General features: G+C 30.0%; 6 protein-coding genes across 8 annotated transcripts; 2 read left to right on the plus strand and 4 right to left on the minus strand.

Annotated features, from left to right (window-relative positions):
* Positions 1–78: 78 nt before the first annotated feature.
* On the minus strand, positions 79–1,920 carry LOC126856781 (uncharacterized protein C7orf50 homolog). 3 transcript variants are annotated; one of them, XM_050605630.1, is made up of 5 exons: positions 1,883–1,920; positions 1,676–1,761; positions 1,220–1,364; positions 582–762; positions 79–414 (listed from the first exon to the last, which is right to left on the minus strand). In XM_050605630.1, the coding sequence occupies exons 2-5, from the start codon at positions 1,728–1,730 to the stop codon at positions 124–126; spliced, it is 672 nt and encodes a 223-aa protein (XP_050461587.1). In that variant the 5' UTR covers positions 1,731–1,761; positions 1,883–1,920; the 3' UTR covers positions 79–123. The 3 variants fall into 3 exon arrangements, with proteins under 3 accessions (XP_050461587.1, XP_050461588.1, XP_050461586.1); XM_050605631.1 differs by lacking the exon at positions 1,883–1,920 and having other exon boundaries at positions 582–759; positions 1,676–1,821; XM_050605629.1 differs by lacking the exon at positions 1,883–1,920 and having other exon boundaries at positions 1,676–1,821.
* A 248-nt stretch (positions 1,921–2,168) lies between these two features.
* LOC126856780 (phosphatidylinositol N-acetylglucosaminyltransferase subunit Q) lies at positions 2,169–4,201 on the plus strand. The gene is made up of 5 exons (XM_050605627.1): positions 2,169–2,958; positions 3,135–3,415; positions 3,508–3,700; positions 3,780–3,894; positions 4,017–4,201. Exons 1-5 carry the CDS (start codon positions 2,173–2,175, stop codon positions 4,196–4,198), a joined length of 1,557 nt encoding a protein of 518 aa, XP_050461584.1. The 5' UTR covers positions 2,169–2,172; the 3' UTR covers positions 4,199–4,201.
* A 135-nt stretch (positions 4,202–4,336) lies between these two features.
* Positions 4,337–5,213, minus strand: LOC126856783 (uncharacterized). Its single transcript, XM_050605634.1, has 2 exons — positions 5,047–5,213; positions 4,337–4,811 (listed from the first exon to the last, which is right to left on the minus strand). The coding sequence occupies exons 1-2, from the start codon at positions 5,109–5,111 to the stop codon at positions 4,460–4,462; spliced, it is 417 nt and encodes a 138-aa protein (XP_050461591.1). The 5' UTR covers positions 5,112–5,213; the 3' UTR covers positions 4,337–4,459.
* A 259-nt stretch (positions 5,214–5,472) lies between these two features.
* Positions 5,473–20,338, plus strand: LOC126856782 (DAZ-associated protein 2-like). The gene is made up of 5 exons (XM_050605632.1): positions 5,473–5,640; positions 16,864–16,932; positions 17,375–17,478; positions 17,575–17,721; positions 17,975–20,338. The coding sequence occupies exons 1-5, from the start codon at positions 5,625–5,627 to the stop codon at positions 18,152–18,154; spliced, it is 516 nt and encodes a 171-aa protein (XP_050461589.1). The 5' UTR covers positions 5,473–5,624; the 3' UTR covers positions 18,155–20,338.
* On the minus strand, positions 19,759–24,732 carry LOC126856779 (recQ-mediated genome instability protein 1-like). The gene is made up of 10 exons (XM_050605626.1): positions 24,505–24,732; positions 24,191–24,334; positions 23,902–24,105; positions 23,632–23,789; positions 23,072–23,359; positions 22,688–22,918; positions 22,476–22,620; positions 21,738–21,953; positions 21,213–21,308; positions 19,759–21,145 (listed from the first exon to the last, which is right to left on the minus strand). The coding sequence occupies exons 1-10, from the start codon at positions 24,622–24,624 to the stop codon at positions 21,047–21,049; spliced, it is 1,701 nt and encodes a 566-aa protein (XP_050461583.1). The 5' UTR covers positions 24,625–24,732; the 3' UTR covers positions 19,759–21,046.
* A 1,326-nt stretch (positions 24,733–26,058) lies between these two features.
* Positions 26,059–27,627, minus strand: LOC126856785 (charged multivesicular body protein 1b). The gene is made up of 3 exons (XM_050605636.1): positions 27,230–27,627; positions 26,464–26,929; positions 26,059–26,285 (listed from the first exon to the last, which is right to left on the minus strand). Exons 1-3 carry the CDS (start codon positions 27,249–27,251, stop codon positions 26,171–26,173), a joined length of 603 nt encoding a protein of 200 aa, XP_050461593.1. The 5' UTR covers positions 27,252–27,627; the 3' UTR covers positions 26,059–26,170.
* Between the last annotated feature and the right edge of the window lie 30 nt (positions 27,628–27,657).

Below are 27,657 nucleotides of genomic sequence, written 5' to 3' on the forward strand. Positions count from 1 at the left end.
AAACGAATCTTTTTCCTGCAAAAATCTGTGAAATTTTTTTCGTATCTTATGCAAATTTTATATATCAATAGGCTTAAATAGTTTTTTAACGCTCTTTTATTAATAAAATTTCTTCAGACAAAATTATTTATCAGTTGGTAAAGTTTGCAAAAGTTGTCTTGCTCGCTTGTAAGCAGTTGATTCTGTAATTTCGTTTTTGATTTCTTCTTGATCATCTTTCTCTTCCTCAGCTTTTCTTATAATATCCATTCCTTTTCGTAATAATACTTCACGTGCCATGCCTTTGCAACCTTCAAAATATTCAAGAACAAGAGGAAAAATCGCATCAGGAATGGAGTTTTTATCCAATAAATTATCCATTAACCAAATCTGTTTAAGTTTCTCGAATTTCCATTCGCTTCTAGAATGTTTCCACTGCAAAAACGCAATTATATTAAAATTTTTATAAATAAACTGTTAAAATGCTTATAATTATTTACATGTGAAAAAGAATAAGCTCGTGCATGTTTATCTTATATCTATATAAACTATGCAAAATCCATTCTTTAAAAATAAAGAATTAAACGATTCTAACAACTTACCATAGATACATAATTCAATGCCTTCTGCATGGCATTTATTCTGCTACTTTCCCTTTTTTGAACAGCCGCTTGGATAACTTTTTCCCTTTTCAACTGCCTTTTGGATGGTTTCTTTGGAATTTCTTCCTTCTCATTGATAGGCTCTTCTTTTGGGATTATCATATCGACAGAGACATTGCTACTACAAAAAATTATTTTATTAAATTTATCAATCATTGTCAATTATAAATTTTGTTGAAATGGGCCTGTGAAAAATGTGGAGAAAGAGATCGAGAATGCAAATTAGTAGCAAGAATAGCGAGAACACATTTTATTATACTTGCGAGTTCAAATAAATGAAAAAGAGCAAAGAAAAAAAATGCTCTTTCAGGAGTAATGCAGTAAGAAAATAGGAAAACATATAGGTGTTGCTCTTGACATACAAATGTTAGATTTATTGATAGCTTTATTCAACGTTTTATTGGTATTTTTTATATTAATTATTTAAAATTAACCTTTTATTATATACAGAATATTTTAAAAAATAGCTTATAATTTAATATAGTTGCTACTGAAATCTTTTACAACAAAAATTAATTTCAATAAACATTTCTTTGATATATATACAAACACAATGATAAAATTTAGAAATTTCTTACCTAACTTGTTTGAATTGCTTTTTTTTTAATGAATCCTCAGTTTCTTCTATTTTAAATTTTCTTTTTTTCTTTTTTACTTGTTTCTTTTGTAAAAGATTTTCCTGAAATGCTTTGTTTTTTTTGTAGTAATTATTCACATCATCATCTATGAAAAATGTAGTGCATAATATTATTATATGTTACATATTGTGTTATTTCAGAAACAGATGGTCAAACTTTACGTATATAATCTAATCATAGTGAAATTGAAAAAAAAAGCTATTTTAGAGAGCATCGGACTGAAAACTTTCCTCTGAGTTATAACTACTTTTTGTTTGCAAAGCTTGACTATCTATTTTAGAAATATTTTATATTTTGCCTGCTATATATAATAAAAATTGAAATAATCAATATAATATCAATTTACAAGCAAGATCAATTTAAATAAATGAATAAATGAGATCGTTAAAAACTCACTGTCGATTTCCTTCTTTATACTAAATTTCACTTTTATAGCATTTTCCGTCTCCATGTTATAATAAATTGATTTTATTTAATTTGTGCTAAAATACGCCATTAATCATATTGTAAAATACATAATATAAATCTTTTATAAAATAATCTGGCTAAAAATCATAATGGGGATCAAGCACAATTAACCTAACATGTATATTATGTATATACCATGCGGTTGTTCGTCAGTTCGTCACTGCCATCACCCATCACCATCAATCGCTGCAAAAAATTGAAATCAAGTTAGATTAGGTTAGGTTAGATTACATATGTGCTCACAGCTGATTGGAATCAAGAGTGCTTGAAGATACATTTGGATTTGTTATCAACAGATTGGAAAAGCGTGTGATTTCTTACTTATTATTAATAATTAATTAGGAAAATCTATATTTATCATATGCTAGTTAAATTAATAAACAATGCGTTAAAATAATCAGATGATCATATATAGATAGTATAAAATGATAAACAATTTGTTAGTTTTTATTCCACAAGGACTGTGTGACAAACAATCTGGGTATATGCTTGGCAAAGTGATAGATGATACACATAGTGATTTGAAAAAATTTTATATTATTAGTTTACCTAAAGTAGGCTCTTCAGAATTAACTAAATGTACATTAGACACCATTGGATATTATTCTAATATGAACAATGTAGCCAAAGAATTTTTAGATCATAAACATTCTAATTGGGTGCACATTACAACAAAGTGCTCTGAGAATAAACAGGACGAGTATTATCTGACAAATATCATTCTTGACAATAAAAGAATAGATCTATCAACAATATGTGCAACAATTATTTTGTATGATCAGCGAGCATTACAAGAAACAGAATTGTTTGAGAGCAAAGCTGCATCAGGCGATCATTTTTATGAACTCGCAAAGCTAATACAAAGCATGAAAGATGAACTAAAGATCAAATCTAAATTTGTTCGCATTTGGGAAATTCTGTTAACTTATCACATACTATTCTACTTGTATCCTGTTTTATGGCTCTCTAAAATAACAGAAAAACTTTTGCCAATCATAAAGTACTCTTCTCTTGGCTTGCATGTCTATAGCTGGTTGGAAAATTTTAAGTGGATGCTAATCACAATTTTACGTGATAAGAATTTTAAGCTAAAAACAGGAAATTATGCATTGGCAATTGTAATAGATATAGCATTGGGAATCTTTGTATTACGATTATTGCAATATTACATTGAGGATCAGCCATCACAACTGCTTCTAAGCAATGCAGAGGTAAATTAAGATATATCTGAAAGATATACCCTAAAGATGTGGTTAAAAATATATATGTATATAAAATAATTTATATTATATAAAATTGAGTTAGACTTATTTTTAATTATACTTATTTCTATTTCTACCACACAATTAACTTTACACATAATAATTAGAATGTTTATTTTATACAGAAAGTTGTAGAAACTCTAAAGGATCTAATTAATTGGTTAATGGGTGTACCAGCTGGCTTGAAGCTTAATCATGCTCTAAATAATAGCATGGGCAAGTTTTTTTTGTATCATATACAACTCTGGTGGACCTTTTTGACACTTTTAAAGCCGCTTCTAGATCTTGCATTTAAAGTATTGCTTTTATTTGGAAGATTGGGCGTCACATTTCAAATATCTATCATCGCGGATCTTCTAGCTCTCGCCAGTTTTCATACATACTGCATTTATGTTTATGCAGCAAGGTGTATATATTTTTCAAATATTTAATGTGCTACAATTTAATAAAATTCATGATTTTTCACCTGAAATAATTTAAGAGCCAAGCTTATTACAGACTATTCAATATACAGTTGAGAGGAATTACTGCTCTCTTCAGACTTTTTCTTGGAAAAAAGAAAAATCCTTTACGTGAAAGGGTAGATTCGTGTCAGTATCAAACAGATCAACTATTTGTTGGGACACTGTCATTTACCATTCTTTTATTCCTAATGCCAACAACATGGGTATATTACACTGTATTTACACTGGTAAGATAATGTCTATTTCTGTTTTAACTTTTTTAACACATCATACAAAGTAATCGCGATATTATTTATATCATTATAGCTCAGGCTCATATCGATCGGGTTTAGCGGTTTTTTAACCAGATTGAAGTTTTATCTACAAATTATGCCTGTTTATACTTTCTGTATGTGGTTATTACAATCTTACAGCACATGTAGTAAGTATCACAGTACTAATAACATGTGTTGCATTGTATTAAGAGGATAATTCTTTGCCCCCATGTCTTTCCTAACATGTTATGAATCGAATATTATAAACAATAATAATAATTCCCCATAGGCACGGTTGATATCAAATTGCATTCTCACTGCATGGAAGGATTAACAATATTATCAATGACAATGGTTATCGCACCTTGGAGCCTTACATGGAAAAAGTGCATGGCAGACACAATTATTTACCACCCATCCATTAAATGGTGCACAATATTTAATAATATTATATGGGGTCAATTATTATAAAATTAAGTATACAAAATATATTAATTTTAAATGTATATAAGGCATATTTAAAATAAGTTTTTTCTAACATTTTGTACAGAAAATATATAAATTAAAATTATTATATATAATAAAATTAATTAGGCATTTGCTCTAATATATGTTATGGAAAAAAATAGATTTTATTACATGAAGAACAAATAACTATATTTTATTACATAACAAGAACAATAATATTTCTTAAAACAACTCAAGGTAATACATTTAAATAAAAATATCCTATTATGATTTAGCTTTTTTTTCTGCTAATCTGTTATCAAATTGTTTTAGTGTATCTCCCAACTCATTGCTAAGCATTAAATCAATGTCATTTTCTTCTCTTAAGATACAGAAATATATTAGAAAAATAGAGAAGCTGAATATTATACTATATGGTTGATACCATGGTACTTCATCTCCATATGGGTCTCGATACTCGTTTATTCTCATAGTGGCAGCCTTTGAAGTAGAATATTTAAGAGGTTGCTTGGTGATGTTGTCGCTATCAATTTCTGATATTCTGCATTCTGCATCTTTAGAAGATACCATGCTTTGTTTATTTCTAATATTAAATGCTATTTGTGGTAAGTTGTTTCTACAATAAAAGTGAATATATCAGATCCTTGTACAAAATCATTTAACAATATAAATTTCAATTCTATGTCTTAATAATATTTTATAGGTTGCTTCAATCTTTATTTTTTTATAAAAAAACAGTATTGAATTTGTCGTAAAATTTTTAAGAAATCGCATAACCTTATCTAAACAAATATAAATATATAGTCAAAATAGAATATAAAAAATTAAAACAATCTTTCATTTTTAATTACCTTTTAAGCAATATATTTTTATCTCGTAGTAAGAGAAAAAACACATTTTTAATATTGCCTAACATTTTGCACCATACAATAGCATGGGCATACGAAGGGAGAGGGAAAGATTTGTGAATTTTGAGAGAAGGGTGGGAAGTGGGAAGACGAAGGCACTAGCAGCAGCAACTTCGGGGTTACGTTCCAAAATTTACTCCTTGGAGTAAAATAATTTGATTGACCAATCAGAATAAAGGAATTTTTGTCCAGATTTTTCCTTGGTTCTGATTAGCCAATCGCACGCAAGAACGCCCAAAGTAATAAAAAAATATACCTTGTTGTGAATAGGTCTTGACGCGCATAGATCGACATAACGTTGGACGCTCTTGTTAATCAGGTTCGCAGGTCAATAGGCGACGCATGCGCGAGAACGTACAACGCTAGCGCACTGCCACAGGCACGCTCAATAAACGGCGCTAGTGTTTGTCAAGTGTCATAGCCGTTCCCATCGGCCGATAGTGCTGCAAGACTTAAATCGGTGATTTAATTAAGAATAACGTACCTCTTTTTTTAGTAAAATTGTGAAACTTTAAGCAATAATGACCGACAAAAAAGGTAACTATATGTCATAATCATGCGTTACTGTTCGTTGCGTGTGTAATGTATACTGAGACAGTGTGAGGGAAATATACAGACACATATGCATATCAACGCGCGTTCACGTACACGTATATATGACGCACACATGCGTATTCGCGCACACATATACAACACACGCAACATAAAACGAATACAAGTAGTCGTTGAGATAAGCCGTATACTTCGTCACTTGTCATTTGACGGGACGCAGACGCCAACGCGACTCCTGGTGCAAACGGCCCACAGCGCGGTATCGCTTGACCTTAGTAAGTTGAAGCCCAGGCGCCGGCATGGATCGCCCCAGTGCCTATAGCCCGAGTTGACAGAACAAATCAATACCGCACATCGCGCTGGGCATACAAAATGGCCTCCGGAGACTTGTTCATTCTCCTTCCAAGAGAGAAGTAGAGAGAGAGAGAGAGAGAAAGATAGAAAGAAAAAGAGAGAGCGAGAGAGAGAGATTATTTTTTAGTAGTTATACAAGGTTTTTTTCGTCAGGTTCTGCTCTTTTCAAATCCTCGCCTCTACTAGATCTCTGAAACCTCTGAAACCTCTGAAACCTCGAATTCCAAGCTTCTCAAGGTATATTTTCATGGTTTCACAATCTTGGATTCGCGAATTCTTAATTTTCTTTGTATTCAAGAGATTTGGCTACACTTACGTTTTTAAGCTTTCTAAGCTTTTTAAGCTAAATATCTAAATTTTTTTTTGCTGTTCTTGACTGTTCGAAATTTCGAAATTGCCAATTGTTGGGCACTCTTAAGTTTTTGGAATGCCAATTTCTTGCAATTTTAATCGTTATCTTTTTGAATAGTTGAACTGTAACTTTTAATTCCTTTGAATTATTAACTTGATTTTCTTTAAAAATATATTTTTTATTTTTGCATTCTTGGGTTCCTAACTCTTTAAATTATAATTATAATTTTTTTTTAGATATTTAAAATTTAAATTATATTTTAGACGAAATATTATTTTTGAAAGATATAAAATACTGATTTCAATTTAATTTTGTGAGCTCAAAAAGCTTTAAAAAATCAAACTTTTTTTAGTACAAGAAAAATTTGTCAAATTTTATTAGCATATGGAACAAAAATTATATCAAGCAATTTGATAATCGAATTTTATATTTAATAAAAATAAAAAAAAACAGGTGGACAAAATTGAATTATTAAAAGATGTTTTATATAATTTTATATTATATACTAACAAAATTGATAGATTTTTTTCTACTCACAAAAGTTTGATTTTTTTCAATATTCCATTTGTTCTTAAATATGTAAAACAACCGAATAATTTCAGCAACTTCTTTCAATTGTCATCCTCTGTACATACATGCATATATATTTACATAAATATAATATATAGGGTGTGTCGTAAATCGTGATATATACAAGCGAAATGGAGATGTTTTCTTATGCAAATGCAAATTGAAAAAAGAGAATAAAGTTTTTTCATTCGAGGCTCTATTTTCGATAAAATCGCCTTTGAAATTTCTTCGAAAAGATGTACATGCATTGCCTAATAATCAGAATCGCCTGAATGGATTCTACATGCAAGTATTTCTGTTTGGATTTGTAAACGATGTCATAACGTAAATAATGTCATACTCTGTCTGTGCTATCATTTTCATTACTTTTTATTTAAGATAATAAGGAAATAATTGATGTTATGAATAATCAAAACCGTTTAAAATTACAATTACAAGGCAATAATATACAAGCGTTCAAAAATAATTTGAAACGCATTTAATTCATATTTCTTTAATTTGCTGAATAATAGAGAATTTGTGATAAAAAAGACGATATTTTTATCAATTCATAATTTAATGAATTGAATGCACTATTGAACTTGTTGCATTATTTTAATCCATATCAAGTCATGATATTGTTTATAAATACGATCAGAAATAGTTGTGTCACAAGATTCATTGTATGATATTATGTGCGTGCGCATATCATGTACAGAATCTCATATCATGATTACATACATCCTAAATATCTTCGTTAATAATTATATAAAAATATGTCTAAAAAAATAATATATTTCTTCGGAAAATATATGATCGACGAAAAATTTTTTTTAAGTTTATAATTTTTGCGATTTTAATATTATTAAAATTATTTTACATAATTTATCGAACCAATTATAGCTGACATTGAAGCAAATTCAACCTGCTTGCAACGACATGATCTTTAGATGATTTTGAATACGAAAAATATTTAAATCAATTTTAATATATCATGAGAAAGAAAATGATTAAGAGTAGTTACGATATATATATATATATATATATATATATATATATATATATATATATATATATATATATATACTGGCTGAATCAAAAATCGTAGCACAACTAAAATAAAAATTTTTTTAAAAATAAATCTAAAAATGTGTAGAATAAAAATTTTGTATACTGCAGTTTTTAGACATATAATATAAGTTTGTTAAAATTTATTAAGCTTAAAAAGGTGTAAATATGTTATTAATTTCCCAATTTTTTAAATTAATTTTTCAAAAAAAAAAACTACGAATTAAAAAAAAAATTTTTTTTCTTATTTTTACACAAGAAATCACTTCTATTTTAGTTGTGCTACGATCTCCGATTGACCCTGTGTGTGTGTGTGTGCATCTGCGTATGTTTTCTAATCATGAAATTGGACATTGTCAAGTGTTAAATTGTGTATTTTTTTGCAAATAACACATTTATGAGAACAAATCTTGAAAATATTCTAAACTCGATGATTTTCAACAAAAAAATCTAAAAATACAAACTCATTTTCATTTTTTTTGGTTCTTGTTAGTGTGTTATTGATACATTGGAGCTCCGGAGGTCATCTCTTGGTATTACTCAGTGATATTTTTGCAGATGCAGCGGCTGGTTGTTGCAAAAGTAAGAATGTACAAACGTCACAGAGAGAGAGAGAGAGAGAGAGAGAGAGAGGGAGAGGGAGAATGTATGATTAAAGAAACTCATAGAATTTAAGACTTAAAGTTTCAAATAGTTTCGTTCGATAATAATCGAACAGACACTGAATTCGAAGCGATCGAGTCCACTTGTAAGCATTTGTTCATTTGCTCAAGCCGCTCTAGGTATCTCGGATCCGTTTCTGTTCCTCTTGCATGATGGAACGAATATCTGTAACATTCCTGGAATAGCTTTGGCAGAAATCATTTTCGCACAAGCGTCGTAAAAATACATAGTAACTTCGACGGTACGACATTTCATTATCAGGTCTGATATGTTATCCCTAAGCAGGTGCTGCGCTCCAATAGAGAGCACAGTAAAGATACATTATAAGGACACATAAAGCTTAATCTTAAAGTAAGTGGAGAGCTGATGGCCCTCCTTATCATAATAATATTATTAGTAATGTGAAGACACGGCGGCGGGCGTATACTGCTGCGAGAGTCTGTGCTACCATTTATATGTGTATGGCGGTGTAGCAGTTGAGCGCGGAAGGATAGCGCCTACAGTTTGGCTGTCAATATGTTTGCAGCGGACCATTACAAAGACGATTTGATCCCAGTCAGTAGGTGGAGCTCTGGAGATCGGCGCAGCCTAAGCCACGTATCTAACCTCACCTTACTCTATATATTACCTTAACTCACTACGTGTTTATACCAACATATATTACGTACACACACAACACACACACATACATATATGTATGTGTGTATATATATTATATACATATAATATATATACATACATACACATATGTATGTATATATTACCTGTTATATATACGTTGAGGCTAATGCGAAGAAATCGATTGCTTCTGTCACTTGCACCATGCATTCCTTTGTATTGTAATAAGGATAAGATATTGCTAAAAATTCAGAAAACATGATAACACCTCGCGTCAAGCATGATATAATTTTTTAATAGTAACAGTAGGCTCAAAGTACTAACAATTAAATGGGAAAACTGGCAAATCAGAGCCAAGGCACGGGTATTAGTATTATTAGCGAATTTATTATTGTTAAATTTTAGTAACAAATGTGTGTTAAAAATGTATGTGTTGGATTTGTTTTTTGGTCCATCTTCTTTGGATACAAATATATAAAAATTTCAATGTAATCTTTATACATATATTTATATCCATGAAGCTGGACTAAAAAATGGTCCAAAACGTACATTTTTAATACTCATTTATTACTAAAATTTAACAATAAATTCGTGCACCAATACCTTTGCCTTGACTTTTATTTGTCAATTTTTTTCATTTAATTGATATAATTTTTTGATATAAATGCTATAGCACATTCTTTAGAAGATGAATAGCTTTCTTAACAATAATTTGAAAGTATAATATAATTTTTTTTAGATGTAAGTCATACTATACACATTGTGTAGTAGAGATATGAATAAGATGCAATTAATACCATTCAGATTTAATACATTGCATTTTATTGTTCTCTAATTAATTCCTAATATAATGCAAGTCCTGAATTCATGTTGTCATTTCAAAATTATTGTAGAATGTGTTATAATCCTAGGATTATTGATTTTTAGATTCATATAACATTTTAAAAATTCTTTTTATATGCAGGGTGTTTCAAAATATACATGAAAAATTCATGCATAATTTTTACTTATAAAAGATTTACACGTAATAGATAATTAAATTTTCTTTACCAATAAACTTTTGTTTACAGTGAAAGAATTTTTAGTTCATAAAAATAAATAGTTCTTTCAAAAATATTTTTTTATAAGAAGCAATCGTTAACTTTCTGCTAGCCTCAATGTGCATAAAGGTATAGAATGCACAGGCGTCTCTTGATTTAAAATAAAAAACGCCCCACGTTCAAATTGCGAATAAAATGTGACTTTCAGCGCAGCTATGTTAAAAACATGTTGCTTAAGACATACAAAAATTTCGCATTTTTAAATTCTTTAGACTTTTAATACAACATGACCATAATCGAGTTATGTTCTAGTTTCTTTGAGAAAAAACGCAGTGGAAGCTGTATGTTTAATTTTTGTATTAAATACTGTACTAAATATTTCTGAGAAAGAGTGCGCGCATGGAATTTGAATTCATTTTCACTTTTGCTGCCATGGACATCACGTAACGCTTTCGCGCCGTTCGAATGGGCGCGTTTGAAAAAATCAGAGGCGCAGGTCGTTATATGTATCCAAATCAATATAGCTCCAAGATATTGATATGGGTATATCAATATTTTATTAGAACTTCGTGAAATTGGCTGACTACTTTATTAACTGTCCTTTTATATACTTATTTATTTATTTTTTATTATTCTATGCTCGACATGTCTGCGCGCGTGTCACAATTCTTTCTTACGCAATTTTTATTTTTTTGATATTTATGATAATTTAATTATCATAAAATATTATATAATTTAGGAACAGAATTAGGATTTTTTATATTTTTAAATTTATATATATCGCTTTGTTGTATCAAATTAAATATTATATTGAGTTTTGCATTTATTCTTTTATTGAAATTAAAATTATTTAAAACGTAGATTCTTCTTTTAAAAGTTCTTTAAAAACTTATATATAGATTTAAATACATTTGTTACATCAGATGTAATTATTATTAATTATTTCAATTTTCATTTTTTTTTATTAAATACTTTAATTGTTTAACATTAATGTGACTTACTAGTTTATTATATTATTCAAATCTGTTGAAATTAAATTTTATTCAAATATTTGCGCGCGTACATGGCGGGCTTCGCGAATGTACACGGATGCTATTAAGCTCAGCGTCAATTTGACGATATTTATACTTTATTTGGAACTTGCTAGCTCACTTTTAACAAATAGTGCACATTGCTTGAAACCATGCCACAAGTTTCCCGAAAAATCGTAATATGATAAAGTTAAAAAAATGAAAGAGAAAATAGCAAAGGACTTTCAAAATTTTTTTTCTTTTTTTTTTATTTTTAAGAATTGAAATAGGCAGACTGCAAAGAGTTGATTGACTATGAGGGAAATTCGTGGTCATGGCTGTACGTCATAGACACGTGATATAGTTAGATATAGACTTCCTCCTTCGATTGTAACCTTACATAGATTCTTCTCAATAGCTTGAGAGTAGTTTGACTTGAACATTGTAGTGAGAGAGAATCAGATGAATCATGAAACGTAATCTCACACCTACCGTTCTGCTGCAACTCGTAGTTGTCGCGTGGCTGACTTCAGGACAATAAGAGAAAGAGAGAGATAAGGCAGCCGTGCGGCGGGAATATTCAAAGTGAAATTGCGTTCACCTTTAGCATCCCAGTAGATCTCCATGCAAGTACGAGCTTTGTACTTTCCACCAATGATTATCTCGGCTCGCATGCTCCAAACGTTTTTTCCTTGGCGATGAGGAGTGCGCGATCGCCCACTATTGTGAGAAAGAAAAAATCGAAGGGGGCGGTCGTGTCCCCTGCTGTATATCATTGTTTTTAATAATCGTGCATGTTTTTTTCTTTTGATATGCTGTTTTTAATCGATTTAATCTCACTCGATTTCGCTTTAACATTGTTACTTCATCTACGTTCGATCCCTCCTTTGAATTATATCTAAATAAATGAAGGCAGGATCGAGCGGTCTAATGTTATCATTTTAAATCGTCGTATTGTTGTGTGATCATCGTAGTTTCATACTCAATGTCGCTCCGGACAACTCTCGCTTATGCCATAAACAATGTATTTATTTCGTAATTGCCGCGAAAAAATAAAACGTTGCATCTTGTATTATTATATTTCTCACGTTATGTACTATTTTGGCTAAATTAATCAACTGGCAATCGGCGAAGTTTTCCAGCGTCACGATGACTGCATGTGCATGATTGATAGTGATTTGTACACTTGTTAATAGTGAGTTTAAGCAAAGTAGCTAGTAAATACGCTAGTCGGTACTGAATAAGAGTGTCCTCATAACGATCTAGAGATCATCGAGAGCGAATAATTAAAAATCTTAGTTATACAGGTTTATTTCTTGGTTTTTTTTTTGCATCTCTATAGTTTAAAAATATATTTTTCTTTCGATATTTTTTTATAAAGATTTTTTTAAGAGACAAGCGATGCATTTTTTAAATTCTTTTTTTATTATGTATTGCAGGATATCTTTACTTCATTTCACGGATTGATATTAGCAGAATTTACAAATACATTGTCTCTTAGCAACTTTCCGATGATCCAGTTTGTCTCGAGAACACATCTTGTCCACGGAAGCATTTCGATGAATGACCGTCCGACATAAAAGAAATAGACAAACTCTTGATATTGTTTATCGAACGATTTAACGCGGATTGTTGAAAGGTAGCAAAAAATGAGAAAGATACAGCAAAAAATGAGAAAGATACATAGCGTCGAACTGCTCATTGGGACAAATCGAGGAAGTGAAAGAGAAAAAGAGTGTACACGGAGAGAGAGGAAAAAAAAAGAGCGATAGACACTTTTACTATTAAGCCGTACTAGCATTAATATTACAATCGGTTGTGACTGATTCGATTATTGTTTGCACCGTGACACATAGACATTTAACTTATTACTCCCAGAGGTTGCGCGAATGTGCGGATAGACCAGCGATTTGTGAACGTGCGATATGAAAAATTACCAAACAAATTATCACCCAGTATACATTTCAAAATAATATAACCGACGATCAATACGATAATCGTCACATTTTTCCATTTTGATCGTTAGTATTTAATTCTTTGAAAAGAAGTTCTAAGAATTACTAGGAATTGTCACATTCATAAAGTTTTGATTATCCTTGCTTTTTCTGAATTATTGAATTACTGTTTCTCTTAGAAAATTTTTTTGTCTTTTAATCAACTTTCCCGATTCCTCGTATTCTTAGATCGTAGAAAATTCTATTCATAGAGAATACCTGTTTGCATATCTGGATACGTAAAATAAAGTATTTCCAGTATCAATCACAAACTCTCTCGTAGAGGTCATGTTGAAATGTACACTGGATTTCGTTTGTCTCCGCTGATTCGATCAACCTTTGGTCATATCATGAACAATTTGGTGTGGGCTGATATTTATGTTAGAATATATCCATCTTCCTCAACACCAGCGCAATCGCGCACACGACTTCTAGAGGACAATCTTCTTTCTAGAAATTTGCTGCTTTTTAAATACTTTCGATAACGATTATAATTTGCATTTCTTAAATATTATTTAAAACGATTTGTGTTACCAATATGTTTTTCGATAATTTAAATGAATATTTCTTGAGAACATCTTGATCGATATGTTTACAAGAAAAGCGAAATTTTATCTCATCTTCTTTCTATTTTTCCCCCAAATAAAATAGAAATTTTCACTTATTCTATTTTACATTCGCATATATTTTATATATCTATTTTTTTCTAAGTTGTCGGGTCTTAATATATTGTTTGCAAAGATACATTTGAAAAGAATAAAAAAATATTTGGAAGGATCATTAGCCTCTTGATGGCGGCGACACGTAGCGCATGGTGCGATTTAGATAATTAAAAGGATTAGAGAAAAAAATAGGCGGCCGAGCGTCTCGCGGCGCGGCGTCGCGACGCGGCCGGTCCCTGACGTTAAACTACTTACTACTACACACGATTCCGAGGAACTTTTAATCATGTTTAACCTTTATCTCTGGATATTTGCAGAAATTTGTGGTTTGCTGAGTCTTGTCACGACTTTTTGAATGTGTGGAGTCTGATATGTGTATATAGTCTTATATGCTATATATGCATATATGTATAAATATATTTTTTTATATATATACATATAGTTTATATATATGTATATATATATATACATAACTATCGTACCACTATACTCATTGTATAAATTACACATTCACTGCCCCGAAAAAGAGAAAGAGAGAGATGTAGAGCCTCTTCTTCTCAATTTGACTTGTAAAATCGCATCTTGTCATCGCTGGCGATGACGAGGATGACGATGATGATGAGGATAATGATAATAATGATGGTATAATAATGATGATGATGAGGATGTTAATAATGATTATGATTATAATAACCATGATGATTATTATGATGACGATGATATTGATAATGATGACGATGTTGAGATGGACTGCCGTTCTCACATCGCGAGTCCTTTGATTATTTGGGCTTGTTTTAACATCACTTTTTGGAGCAACCGTTATCCTTTTTACCTCCTAGCTTTATTTTAGCTCTGTTTTGTCGTTTTTTGTTTTTTAAACGCGGCCGAGCCTCGGGATTTACTGATCTATGTATTTAGATTAATGCTTAACCCGTTATATCCAAAAGTCATTCTATTTTTCATATGTTGCAAATTTATAAATAAGCAAAAGTATAGGTAAAGAGTATAATTAAAGGATATTATATTAAAGAGTATATTGGAATGTAACGGGTTAATTACAGTAACTGAAGAAACAAAGTAAACATTCGTAATACAAAATATTAACAATCTTGAAAATTTCATATGTTTGAATAAATACTGATATATTAATTTAAGTAAATCCCTCAGGCTCGACCTGTTAGACGAATGTATTTGGCTTCTACTTTGATTGCGTAACGCTATTTGCTTTGAGATCGGTTTCGTATCAAATCTTAGTTCTAGAAGTAAAGGTTGCTCGGTAACGAATCATTATTCGAGAATAACCAAATGTTGGCAAATGTAAAAATTGAACTTTGAATAATAAAATTTTAATAAATCTTTTACACAGAGAGAAACAAATATTTGATAAAAAATTTTGTAATTTATAATTTTTTTTCATAAAATTTATTAATATATCAAATTATTCTCAAACATGATTCGTTTCAACTCCTTAAGCGTGGATCCATTCATGTGGATGATCTAGCAATCTCGATGGATCCTCGAGAGGATATGGTCTAAGGTGATCAATTTCTCGAAAACAAAAACCATATCTCAATTGATAAAGATTCTTGCTTTTCTGCCATCTTTTTTATTTTTTGTTCATGTGTATCGATAATTTTTTTCTGATATATATATATATATATATATATATATATATATATATATATATCAGTTATATTAAACATAAAAATGTTAAATCTTATTTTATTTGCATTTTAAAAAGGGAGTTATATTTTTTGAGGAAATAAAATATTAGTTTCATCAATTTTGAGAGAAATAAGTGATGAAAAATCAAGACTTAGTTGACTAAAGTCTTTCAAGATGAGGAGTTGATCACCTTGTAAATGTTTTTATAAAAAAAAAGTCCGCCTGCGCTCCGGCAATTCATACTGGGCTGGAATAAAGCTCAAAGGGAGGCCCCGGGAGCGACAGGCAGACGTGATATCTTCGGTTATTTCTTTTCACCATTATTTAGTGACTAACATTGTTTGAGCTTTAAATAGTACCTTGATCAAAACGGTGTATGTCATGTGTAAGATATACTTGGGTGTGGGAGTACTATTCTAGAGGTCGGTAGCGCATTGGACAATCTCTTTCTGTTATGGCAAAAATGCATTTTTTTAATTATCTTCAGAAATACAATTCTAAAGAAACGAAAATTATTTTATTAATAATTATCTTAACGAATATTTCGAATTGAGAACGATTTCGAAGCAGTTATTCTGAAACGATTTAGTTTAAATTGAAAGCGATTTCAAAATGATATTATTTGAAGCTAGTATCTTGAATTTGAAACAGTTTTCTCTTCAAGATATTTTCTATTATTTATTCTTTTTATTATTTATAAATAATATTGCTTAATTAAACGTTTCATCTTGAAATATATATGTCATAATATGTCTTACATTAATAATAGGATTTTACATCGTTGAATTTATTTTTAAACTCTCTACTGAACTCTCTATTGAAATTCACTAAGAGTTGTATATTGCATAATAATAAAAATAAATTGAAAATTCGTTTCGCGACTGCTTTGAGTTATTTTGTTAATCGTTTCTTTATTCTTGAAAATCTAATACCAAAAAATAGCTGCGAATATCATTGCAGAATCATAACGAAGATGAAAATCCAACCGCGTCCCGATCTCGACGACGTGCTCTACGCGTGCTCGATGCGGATAAGAGTTACACAATCTGTCAAGATGAAGCGCAAATTGTGTTCCTTGATATCGCGTCGTGAACGTAGATAGTGCGCCGGCACTCGTCCTTTCTGGCAGTGTGGTACCACGTACCATGTTGGCTTAGATTGAACACACACACACATGTCGTTCACGACCTGCGAATTCAGTGAAATTGCATTTCGCATTGCCTTGTGTTGCAGCGTATCCGGTGGCCCCTCACCCACCGACCGGCTTTGTCCCCGCGCCAACGCAACCCCCAACCTACGGTGGTAAGACTGTGATTTCTGTTATTTTATCCTTGTCAAGCTAACAGAGCTACTGGACATACTAAAAACAAAAAATATATATTAAAATTAGAAGCTATTTATAAATTTTTGAATTCTGAATTCGTTACTTATTATTGGAACAGAAATTTATTTTTTTTCTAAAGCTGAAGTTAAATAACCGTTTATTTATTTCTTAAAAAGAATATTAGATTCCGTTTAATTTCTACAAAATTTTAAGAACTGTTTAGGAACTTTTAAATTGATTAGTTAAATTAAATTGATTAATCTATAAGAAAGACAAAGATATTCCATATCATTATTTCTTTCGGATTGCATTAGACCATCAAAGCTATTTTTAGATTATATTGAGTATAGATTGTATGGAATTCATTGATGTTTTATACCAGCTATAAATTGAATGATTCTCATAATATATATCCGATAGTTGCAGGCGCCGCACCCTATGGAGTGTTTCCCAATCAACCTCAATTATATGCGACGCAAGGTCCACCGCCACCGACATATGACCAGACTCTTACGCATCCTATGGTGAGAGTTATCATCTAGTTTATTATAATTTTATTTCTATAAAAGATCTAAAAAGGGAATCTGAATTAAATGCAATCTATCAATAAATATCTTTAGATGTATCAACCAATGTATGGACAAGGATATCCTTTGCAATATTATCCACCGGGATACCCATTGCAATATTATCCGCCGTTGGCTGCGACCACAGCATATTATCCTGCTATGCAGCCCGCCCCTGTAAGGCCCACTATTATGGTACCTGTAAGTATATATCGATATATGTGTAATAGAAGTATTATTCTTTTCTACGATTCTTCTAATATATGCTAGCTTTTTTCAAAAATGTGTATATATTATAATTATTTAGCATCATATATGGAATATTAGAATGGAGCATCAGAATGTTTTTCTTTCTACCATTTCTAGCTACCATTTTTAATTTTTTTTAATATATTAATAAAAGAAGCATTATATGTCATACGCATGATTAACATTAATAATATTCATTTCGTAGAACGGTTTCGATGGTACACGGTTCGATGGCATCTCGCAGCCGGTGTTGCCGCCACCACCACCCGGAGTGGCCGCGAACGCTGCACAATTGGCCGCGATGGCTGGTCATAGCGTAGCCCTATCGCAAAAGAAGGGTTCGTTCCTGGGAGGAGGAACGGAGGGCGGTTATACCTTTTGGTAAATCGCAAACCACGTTGTGTAACATACATACATGTAGACACACATGTATACTACTCATACATTACATTAACTGTCGGAAGCGCTGTGTTGTCGAGGCGACGAGATTATATAGGCAACTTCTGGTAGAGCTCCGCTTTTAGGCCATTGCATGTGAAAAAGTTTCAGCCTTAATAATCATAAGACCATAAATAAACCGATCAAGAGTCAAACATTCTTTTTTAAAAATGCTTGACTGTAATTGGTCGATTAGCTTACGGCCTTACGGTTACGACAAAAATTTTTTCATGTGCAATAGCTTTCTCTCACTGCTATTGAAGGCAACACATATAACACATACATTCACACACTACATATATCGATATTTATTAATATTGATAAAATATAAATGTGTGGGCAGACTGAAGACACACATATAACAAACATACACACACACGCACACACACACACACACACATATATATATATATATACAAAAAGGAAGCAACACACATACACATTTAAACATAAGCAGCAACTGTGAGAATTCTCACACGATTCACCTACGGCGATATTTGCGATCGATAGAAGCAATCCAATGATCTCAAGGACACCGTCGCCGTCTTGGTGATCGATTTGCGTATTTCATGTATTGTTGAACTGGAGAGAATCATCTCGGCCGAGAAAGACTCGGACATGATGACACTCATCGAACATCCTAAAAAGATAGTTTTTTGAAAGCTCATTGTTCCGTGAAAATCGGGATGAAAGCATTACACGAGTTTTGAAGGATCCAAAGATCCGAAAGTTTCGAGCTCAAGATTATCCGTAATTATCGAGAAAAACGTCCGCTACCAGACCATAGATCCGGAAATTCAGAATTTTCATAATTGAAATTTTTTAGAATTCAAAAGCTATAATTTGTAAATGATCGAATCTAAAGAATCGAAGAATAACTAGATCCGGAATTTCAAGAAAAATTCAGAGTTTTAAAAACTGTAGAATTTCAATGTGTGTTTCACACACATAAGAAGCTTGTTCCTTTTAGCTAAACTGGAACGGTATAAAACGAAATAGATACATAGATATTTAGAAATTGGAAACAAAGAGGAAAAAACGAAAAATGCAACAAGTTCTGTTAAAAAGCTCTTAAAGATCTGACTTTCATAATCTAAGAACATTAATGATTTTAGAACATTAACGATACGATTTTCAGTTGAATTATTTAAGGAAATAAAGTAATAATTGAAATTTATGATTTTATCAAGATTCAAAATATTTGGGATCTAGCATCGGTTTATAGTTTCTACTAATTCAAATATTTCAAAAGTTTCAAAAAATTTTTGATTTACCGCTTAAATTTTTTATATTTAATTATTAATTAAAAATTGTTGATGAGATAAAACTAAATAATACTAAGAATCTATGGTCATAAATTCTAAGAACCTATCTTTAGAAAATGTCGATCCGATGATCGACGGTATTGGAGAATCCGAGGGCTCGAAGCAGTCGTTGTGTCTTTCTTACGAAAAAGATATTGCGAGAATGTTATTTTACAATGAACTAACTAGTTAGACCAGGAAAAAGTGAACTAATGCCATTGATGAGAACCGATCGATAACGTTGCACTCATCAAAGCAGAAGAAGAAAAGAATCAAGAATAGAATGTATGAACCCAATGTCGACTATTGTAGGAATTCACGTGACATATTGCGTTGATATTTATATTTAAATTATTGTTATTTAAACAATTTATTTGCAGACCCTCCTTAGAGACAGAATCATCAGTGCGACATGTTTCAACAATTAATTTTGTATCTGGAGAGATTGTGAGCAAAAAGAATGGGGAAAGAGAGAAAAAGAGAAAGAGGGAGAAAAGGGGGAAGAGAGAGAGAGAGAGAGAGAGAGAGAGAGAGAGAGACAAAGAAAGTGGAATGAGTTTTGTTATCACGAAAAAGCGTGCAATAAGCGTAAAACTATTGTAATAATAATAAAAAAAAACAATATTAATTGAAACTGTGCACTTGTTATTAGGTTGAATAAATGAGTGAGAGGAAAAGAAAAGAAAATAGAATAAATGCGAACGAATGAGTGAGTAAAAGTGAGAGTGAGTGAGATAATAGTGAATGAAAGAAAACAATGAAAATGTATCACTGCGCAATGATCAACTGTACCAGTTAATAAATGCTATGATCATGAAATTCGTTAATTGAAATTGGTTCTCTTTTTATCTATATATGTGAGTGATATTACATTCTTTTATAAGGTATATAAAATTTTATAACTTTTGCTGTATTATTTTTTTTAATTAAATTTTTAAATAGTAATTTTTAACTACATATACACACATACTTTCTCAAATGTTAAATAAAATGAATTTTATGAAATTCGAAATGGAACTATATAATCTTTTTGTGCTTTGTTACAATAATTTTATTTAAGAATTTCATTTTACATGGTTCGACAATGAATATTATAAACATCTGAAATCAATTTTTTTGTTGATATATCGTTTTCTGCTAGAACAATTTTATCGAATCTTGAAGTTAAATAAAGCAATAATAGAGAGAACATAATTTCAATACATTTTCAAGTTGAAAGTTGAATTTGTTTAGAAAATGTTTGAATTTGTAACATTAGGAGAAAATGTTCACATATGTGCTTTGCCAATTAAATTGTTTTGTTTATTATAAAAATGGCATTTATTATAAATAGTACAAAAAGATTCTATATTTTAAATTTATAAAATATGTACAATACTTTTGTTACAGTAACTTAAAAGTAGTATAGTTATACTATTCTGTACTTACACAAAATAGTGAATCTTTTTTGAAGTTTGCAGCCTATCAAACTTCTCTGGTAATTCATGCTAATCATTCTGACATCTTCATAAGGTTTTACATTTGTTCCAAGGTAATTACATAATATTAATGATTTTGGGAATTTTATCCTTAGTCAATTCCAGTTCTAATAATGCATCTAGATTTTCAATTTGATGTTGCGCTTTGCGCAAATTCTGAAAAAAGTGTACTTTAAAAAAATGCCATTCTCAATGTCAATTATCATTTAAAAATTCAACTTACCAATCTTAATTCGTTATTCACTTGAGAATCTAACTTAGCAAGCCTCTTCTTTTGCGAAAATTCCTGCACAGAGAATCCGATATATTTCTCCAGGATCTAAAAAAAGGATGCAATTTATTATTTGCGTTTATGAAGATATCATTGACTCTCTAATATCTAATTATCCTCTGTAATCATATTAAATTATGTCGAAGTAGAAGAAATCATATAATTTTTCTTGTGCTATATATTGATAAATTAATTTTTTTTACATTCCATTTAAGCATCATTGCATTTGATAATTTATATTAATAAAATATACCGAAGATTCTTTTTTTAAGATATGTGAATTAATAAGTAATTAAAAATTTTAATTTTTATAATGTCTATTTTTGTTGACAAATATATATTGAATTATATGTATAATTTTAAACAGCAAGACAGAAAACTTTTGTGCGTAATTTTTCAATTTTTATATCATAATTTAGCATGGTTATAACAAGAAATTGAAAGCTTTTTAAGGAATTTGTTTTCTATATTACTTACTTCAGAATCGAAGCAAACTCTTATGCTGGAAGTATGATCCGCAATCAGTGCAGTTACTGCCCAATGTTTGCCCTGTTTTTCTAACGCCGAATGATTCTTCACTTTAGCTCTCACTATTCTTCGGGCTCTTCCTACGATAGGCTCGGATAATATATCGCTCAGAACATTGATTGTTTCTTTGTTCGCAGTTTGTTGGACTGTGTTGGAAACGCTCGCCTTTAGCAAAAATATGGAATTAAACAAATAATAAAACAGCAGTTTTAGTATGAAAAAATTATGTATATAGAATATTAAAAAAAATAGTACTTAGATTAGATAGTACTCATTAACAAGAGGAAATTATACACTGTTTTTCAACGATATATAAGATTTACAGCAAATCCCAAACATATATAATTTTTTAAAGAATTTGCAATTCTGTGATAGAAACATTTGAAGTATGTGTGAAATGGATAGAAAACGCATAGAATCTTTTAATATCAGAATGAAAATATAAAATAATCCCTTATTTTCACATCAGTGATAAATACAAGCAGATAAATCATTTGCTTTACTAAAATTATTTTTAACTCTCATTTTTTTAAACTATATTTACTTAATATTTTTTATTTACCTTAATGAATACTATCTATTTTATAATCCTAAGTCCTTTAATATCCTGTACACATATAGCGTATAAATTTACACGCGCATGCACGCATGTAAAAGATAATATATTATATATTTTCGCAAATATACCACAGATTTTTCACTTTGATTTGTCAGGGCTGCAGTAGAAATATTTGTTTTAACTTTCTTTACGGTATCATGAGTTGTCAATTTCGATTTAGGTATTAATGGCAAGGAATACTCTTCGGTTTTTGAGAGATTTTCATCTTGTTGACTAAAATAATTTAAAATAAATAAATAAGAAAATAAATTAGAAATTATATAAAAGAAAAATTAAAGACCTCCGTGATTTTTCTATGCGAATTATCTCGCAATCATCGAAGTCGAAATCATCGTCGGGAAATTCTGAAGCATATTTATTTCTAAAAGAACTTGTAGAAGGTAGCTCCTTGCTGCGAGAATTGTGTGCTGAGGTTGATGCTTCGATTATCATTATGTCATCTTCCTCATCGAATTTTTCAATTTCTACTCGCGCCGCAGGCTGTACAGATCTAATGGGGGAATCATTGGGCCTAAAATGATTGCTTGGTGAAGAAAAGAACACTAACACAGGCACTAAAGTAATAATAACAAATAGATTCTTATATGATTAAAATGATTAAATTATTTGAATAAAATTTCAATTAAAAAGTTAATATCTAAGCTTTTTTAACTTTAATACTAACCAATTCTCTAAGGGTTCAAAATCTATGTCTTCTAAAAAGTTTTCCGTAGTTTCATTCATTTCTCTGTTTTGTTTTTGATTATACATATTTCCGATATTATTTTGAATGGTTTCAGTTTCTTGATTTCGCTGTTCAATTGCTGTTACTGCTTCCAAGTCGACAATCTCTTCAAAGTCATCATCAAATAATAAACTATCATTGCTATTAATATTGGCGTTTTGAACATTCTGGTTCACAGCTCTGGAAAGCCCATTATCATTATATGGGTCAGGATTTTCTGGTTCTCCACTGAAAAATACAATAAATATAATCAAGAAACTGGAGCTAAAAAATTTGAAATAATTTAGAGAACTAGACTTGCATGTAATTTTTTGATTGGTTGATTAAATAATTATTTGCTGCAAGTTAAATATAAAGGAATTATTCATTGTTTAAATTCACGTGTACATAAACATTTATTTTGTTCATTGACTGTTTGATAGATCAATTGATTAATTAATAAAATAATCCGTTTAAAAATTGCATGCGAGTGCTTGCTCTTAACATATTAGCAATCTTACAGAGCTCTAGCCAAAACATTTTCCAACGCATTGGACTGCAATAGACATTCTACTTCCCCACCAATTTCCTTGTATTTTCCATCTTCCAAGAGAAGAATTCCACGTCTACAATCGACTGGACCAGTTATCATCACTTTGTATCCAGGAAGCAACATATTCTGCAAAAATAATGATATACAATTATTATTATTTTTTAATTCAGTAATATAGATGAAAAGTTATTCAAAATTTCTGCTGTAAAAAACATAATGCAATAATGAAAATTCTTACAGTCATTTGTTTAAGTGGTTTATACTCTATTGCAACAATATCTTGCACTCCATCAGTGAGACATAATTGTATCATTCTTCTAGCTTTAGGTTCCCATTCAGCTTGTCTCTCTTCTTCTGCTACTACCAAATTCTCGCTATTGATTTTACGAATTTCACAAAGTTGCTTATACTTAGAATTTGCAATATCATACATTTTGTTCACCTATATTTAGATTGAATAATCTTTATGTATAACTTTAGATCCTTGCAGATATATGCACTAAAACAAAATGTTCCTCAAAATTCACCTGAAGTATATAGGTACCAGTCAGTACAGTATGCACCTGTTGTATCAAGTTCCTTGGCAAACAACCTTTCTCATTGTTAATTTCCCGTAAATCACTTAGTTGCCATTGGCCCTCGACAAATTCCAAAATGTGCTTGTCTGTCATCTATAATGATAATTGTTAAAGTTATTTAGAGTTCTAAGTAATCTAATTCACTAAAAAATTTTGTCAATTATTGAATTTTTAAAAAATTCCTCAATTTTTCTTACAAGGTTTCGTTACAACTTTATGAGTTAAAAATATTTAATATTATAATATATTATTAAAAAACTTACTTCACGAGGAGTTTTATCTCTGACAAAATATTTGACGCAATCTTGCAGCCACGCATCGTTCATTATATAAAACTTTGCATTCAGCTGGTTTTTTATCCGTCTCAGCAAATTCTCATTCATTTTCGCGTTTTCTTTTTTCTCGATCAAAAATATGAATATTACTTATTAATACCGATCACAGTGTTGTTATTGTAAACATGGGGGTTCCTTTTTTCGCATATACGTGATGTAGATGACGTAACGATGACGTTTATGGATAGTAACGGAACGTATATGTGTGATGATGATAGGCACCTCGTTTTTGGCGGGATCTCATTCTAATTATGAAATGCTATACAGAGCTGTTTGTTGGGGTACTTAGGTGAATTAGCAATATATTTTATTGAGGACCTTGTATTTTAGCAATAATTTTTTTTGTTTTATATCACTCATATTTTGTGTAGCTTTAAAACATACCATATAAAAACTATAAGATCTATATCTTGAAGATATAGATTTTTTAATTTTTATATTGTATGTTTTAAAGCTATACAAAATATGAGTTTTTAATATTACTCTCATATTTAATAATATTTTTTTATTAACAATTTCAATATTTCGGTGAAAATATATAAATATTTATTCAACATTAATATATAAATAAAAACAAAAAATTGTATTGTTTGCCTTATATATTCATTGCATTTTTATAAGTCATTTATTTTCACAAATGTACATTTCTACATGTACTGGTTTTTTACTTGTGTTACAAGTTATCATTTTTCTCTTAAAAAATCCCGATATTTTAATAAAAAAATGGAAATATAAAATAATATTCTGCTCTCTGTATTGAACAGAGAAATTATAGATATTTGCATATACACACTTATTTAAATAATAAAATACTGATTTAATGGTAACATCTTTAGTATTACAAAAGATAAAATATAAAATAATAAATTATTTTATATTTAACTATATTTTGTATTTTTTATTAGTCTGATTGCATTATTTAATTTTTTTGATTCAAAAGATTATTTTAATCATTATTTTGGAATGATATTTTCAAGCTAGTAAATATATTTGTATCTTGAAATTATATAAATATACAACACATTGATCTTTATGCAAAAGCACTTCTATTACATTTTGTAATTAAACTATGTTATAACAAAAAATGCAATTGCAAAATTTTAATCAAGATTTAACAAATTCTTTCTAATTTTGTTTAAAAAAAATAGATAATTAGTTAATTAATTATTCACTTTATTAATTTTGAATATAGGTTAATTTTTATAAAAATAATTGAATTTCAAAAATGAAAAATTTTAAAAATATAAATAGAGCAAGGAATCAATTATCTAAAAATATAATACTCCACAAATTTTTTAAGCCAATGTAATCTTTGCCAATGTAGTAATCTCATTATATCATATTAGAGCTTGATATTGCTTGCCACATGCAAACTACAAAGGTATTATAAGTTATTTAGAACTCTCCCTTTTAACTTTCTTATTTGTTTAGACTTATTATCCCAATATTGTAATGTAAAAAATATATATGTTACCACATATGTAACATTATAATGCACATTATTATTATATATATATTGGGAACATATTATATAACTTATAAAACATTTTCATCATATATATTAATCATGTATATACAGTAAAATATTTTGCTATCACTCTCTGAGTCGTGCCAGTCTCTGTGTTAGCTCGTCTTGTTCTTGGCTCACCGCTGTCGAAGTACCAATACTACCCAGTTGACCAGAGGGCAATTCCATATTCAGTTCCAGACTACAAATAAATAAAGTCGATTAAAGTTTTCTGAGCACAATTTAGAAATTTTTTATTTCTAAATCAACAGTAGCATTTTCTTATAACAAGCGCATTAAAAAAATGAGAATTTCAATTCTTCATTTTAATCATAAAATAAATTTGAATAGACAAATAGAAGTACATAAATATTCTATACCCAGCTTCATCTGCAACTTGCTGCATTAAAGCATCCACATCATTCTGAGGTACATTAGTAGTTGTAGTTTGCGACATAGCATTTTCCATATATGAACTTTGTACATCCAAATCTTCAAATTGACTTTCAAACTTATCCATGAGTCCAGAGATTTTTTCCAAGTTCATTGACTTCATTGCCGCATCCATTGCCTTAACAACACCAGCCATAGACTGAGTGACTTTGCGAGTTGTCAATGCAGTCTGTACTCTACTAGCCACTGCATCCACTCTAGCACTCATCCTAAGATAATTTAAGGCCTGGTTTTTTTGTCGAATTGCATTCTCCGCGTGGATACGAGCACCTTCCATATTACCTTTCTGTATTGCTTTCTTGACTTTTGTTTTCTCTATTTTTTCTTCTTTCTCGCATTTTTTCGAGTTTCTTTCTAATTCCTTTACAGCAAACTTCAAATTAAATAAATTTTCTACATTTTGTTATCAAGGAAAATAGTACTTGTATCACGAGAATTTGCAATCTTTTGTTTAATAATTAGGAGAAAAATTATAGTTTTCAATTTTTATAAATCTTTATAAAAATATATTCGAGAAACATAAAAATTAGATTTCTGACAATTCCTATGGTATATCAAAATGTGTGAATACCCTCTGAAGATGCACTAACAAGTTTTGCTTTGATTACTTTACAAAAGAAACTAAAAATTTTAGTATAAATAAAAAATAGTAATTAAATACCTTAGAATATAAATAAAATATTTAAAGGATACTTTCCATTTGAGAAACGGACATAGCTGATTGTTCGGCCCCCGTTGTGAAGTAATAAAGACTTAACCTCAAAAATAAAATCTGCCCTAAAAAATGCGTCCCTCTTTCTCGATGAATTAAATAAAGTGACAAGTCACACCCAGTGTAAGCCGTCACAAATAAACTATATTGTATTTATAATAACACGTTTTTAACACCCGAAGTTTATGGAAAGAATAAAGGCTATCTCTCTTTCTCTCTCTCTCATTCAATTCATATGACAGTTACGCGATTAAGATGATATTACGATATTACTCATTCCTACAAATATTTTACAAAATAGGGTATATTAAACCAGTATTGCGAACAATTATGAACTGAAGACTGGAGAGAAAATGTTATGAATCTGAATCTGGTTTGAGTCATAGATATATAAAATACATAGACGGAG

This window comes from Cataglyphis hispanica, chromosome 19 (assembly GCF_021464435.1).
Source record: "Cataglyphis hispanica isolate Lineage 1 chromosome 19, ULB_Chis1_1.0, whole genome shotgun sequence".
NCBI lineage: Eukaryota > Metazoa > Arthropoda > Insecta > Hymenoptera > Formicidae > Cataglyphis > Cataglyphis hispanica.

Excerpts from the sequence above, each read along its gene's own strand:
- LOC126856781 (XM_050605630.1), bottom strand. The coding sequence starts at position 1,730 with ATGGAGACGGAAAATGCTATAAAAGTGAAATTTAGTATAAAGAAGGAA. Across the intron at positions 763-1,219 it reads AAGCAATTCAAACAAGTTAG|TAGCAATGTCTCTGTCGATA; the intron begins GTAAGAAATTTC and ends AATTTTTTGTAG. Across the intron at positions 415-581 it reads CATTGAATTATGTATCTATG|TGGAAACATTCTAGAAGCGA; the intron begins GTAAGTTGTTAG and ends GCGTTTTTGCAG.
- LOC126856780 (XM_050605627.1), top strand. The coding sequence starts at position 2,173 with ATGATAAACAATTTGTTAGTTTTTATTCCACAAGGACTGTGTGACAAA. Across the intron at positions 2,959-3,134 it reads TGCTTCTAAGCAATGCAGAG|AAAGTTGTAGAAACTCTAAA; the intron begins GTAAATTAAGAT and ends TATTTTATACAG. Across the intron at positions 3,895-4,016 it reads ACAATCTTACAGCACATGTA|GCACGGTTGATATCAAATTG; the intron begins GTAAGTATCACA and ends AATTCCCCATAG.
- LOC126856783 (XM_050605634.1), bottom strand. The coding sequence starts at position 5,111 with ATGTTAGGCAATATTAAAAATGTGTTTTTTCTCTTACTACGAGATAAA. Across the intron at positions 4,812-5,046 it reads AAAAATATATTGCTTAAAAG|AAACAACTTACCACAAATAG; the intron begins GTAATTAAAAAT and ends CTTTTATTGTAG.
- LOC126856782 (XM_050605632.1), top strand. Across the intron at positions 16,933-17,374 it reads GCAACCCCCAACCTACGGTG|TTGCAGGCGCCGCACCCTAT; the intron begins GTAAGACTGTGA and ends TATATCCGATAG. Across the intron at positions 17,479-17,574 it reads AGACTCTTACGCATCCTATG|ATGTATCAACCAATGTATGG; the intron begins GTGAGAGTTATC and ends AAATATCTTTAG.
- LOC126856779 (XM_050605626.1), bottom strand. The coding sequence starts at position 24,624 with ATGAATGAGAATTTGCTGAGACGGATAAAAAACCAGCTGAATGCAAAG. Across the intron at positions 22,919-23,071 it reads TTTGAACCCTTAGAGAATTG|GCCCAATGATTCCCCCATTA; the intron begins GTTAGTATTAAA and ends CAATCATTTTAG. Across the intron at positions 21,954-22,475 it reads ATCAAAGTGAAAAATCTGTG|GCGAGCGTTTCCAACACAGT; the intron begins GTATATTTGCGA and ends TTTTTGCTAAAG.
- LOC126856785 (XM_050605636.1), bottom strand. The coding sequence starts at position 27,251 with ATGTCCGTTTCTCAAATGGAAA. Across the intron at positions 26,930-27,229 it reads GTCCGTTTCTCAAATGGAAA|AAAATTTATTTAATTTGAAG; the intron begins GTATCCTTTAAA and ends AACAAAATGTAG. Across the intron at positions 26,286-26,463 it reads CAAGTTGCAGATGAAGCTGG|TCTGGAACTGAATATGGAAT; the intron begins GTATAGAATATT and ends ATTTATTTGTAG.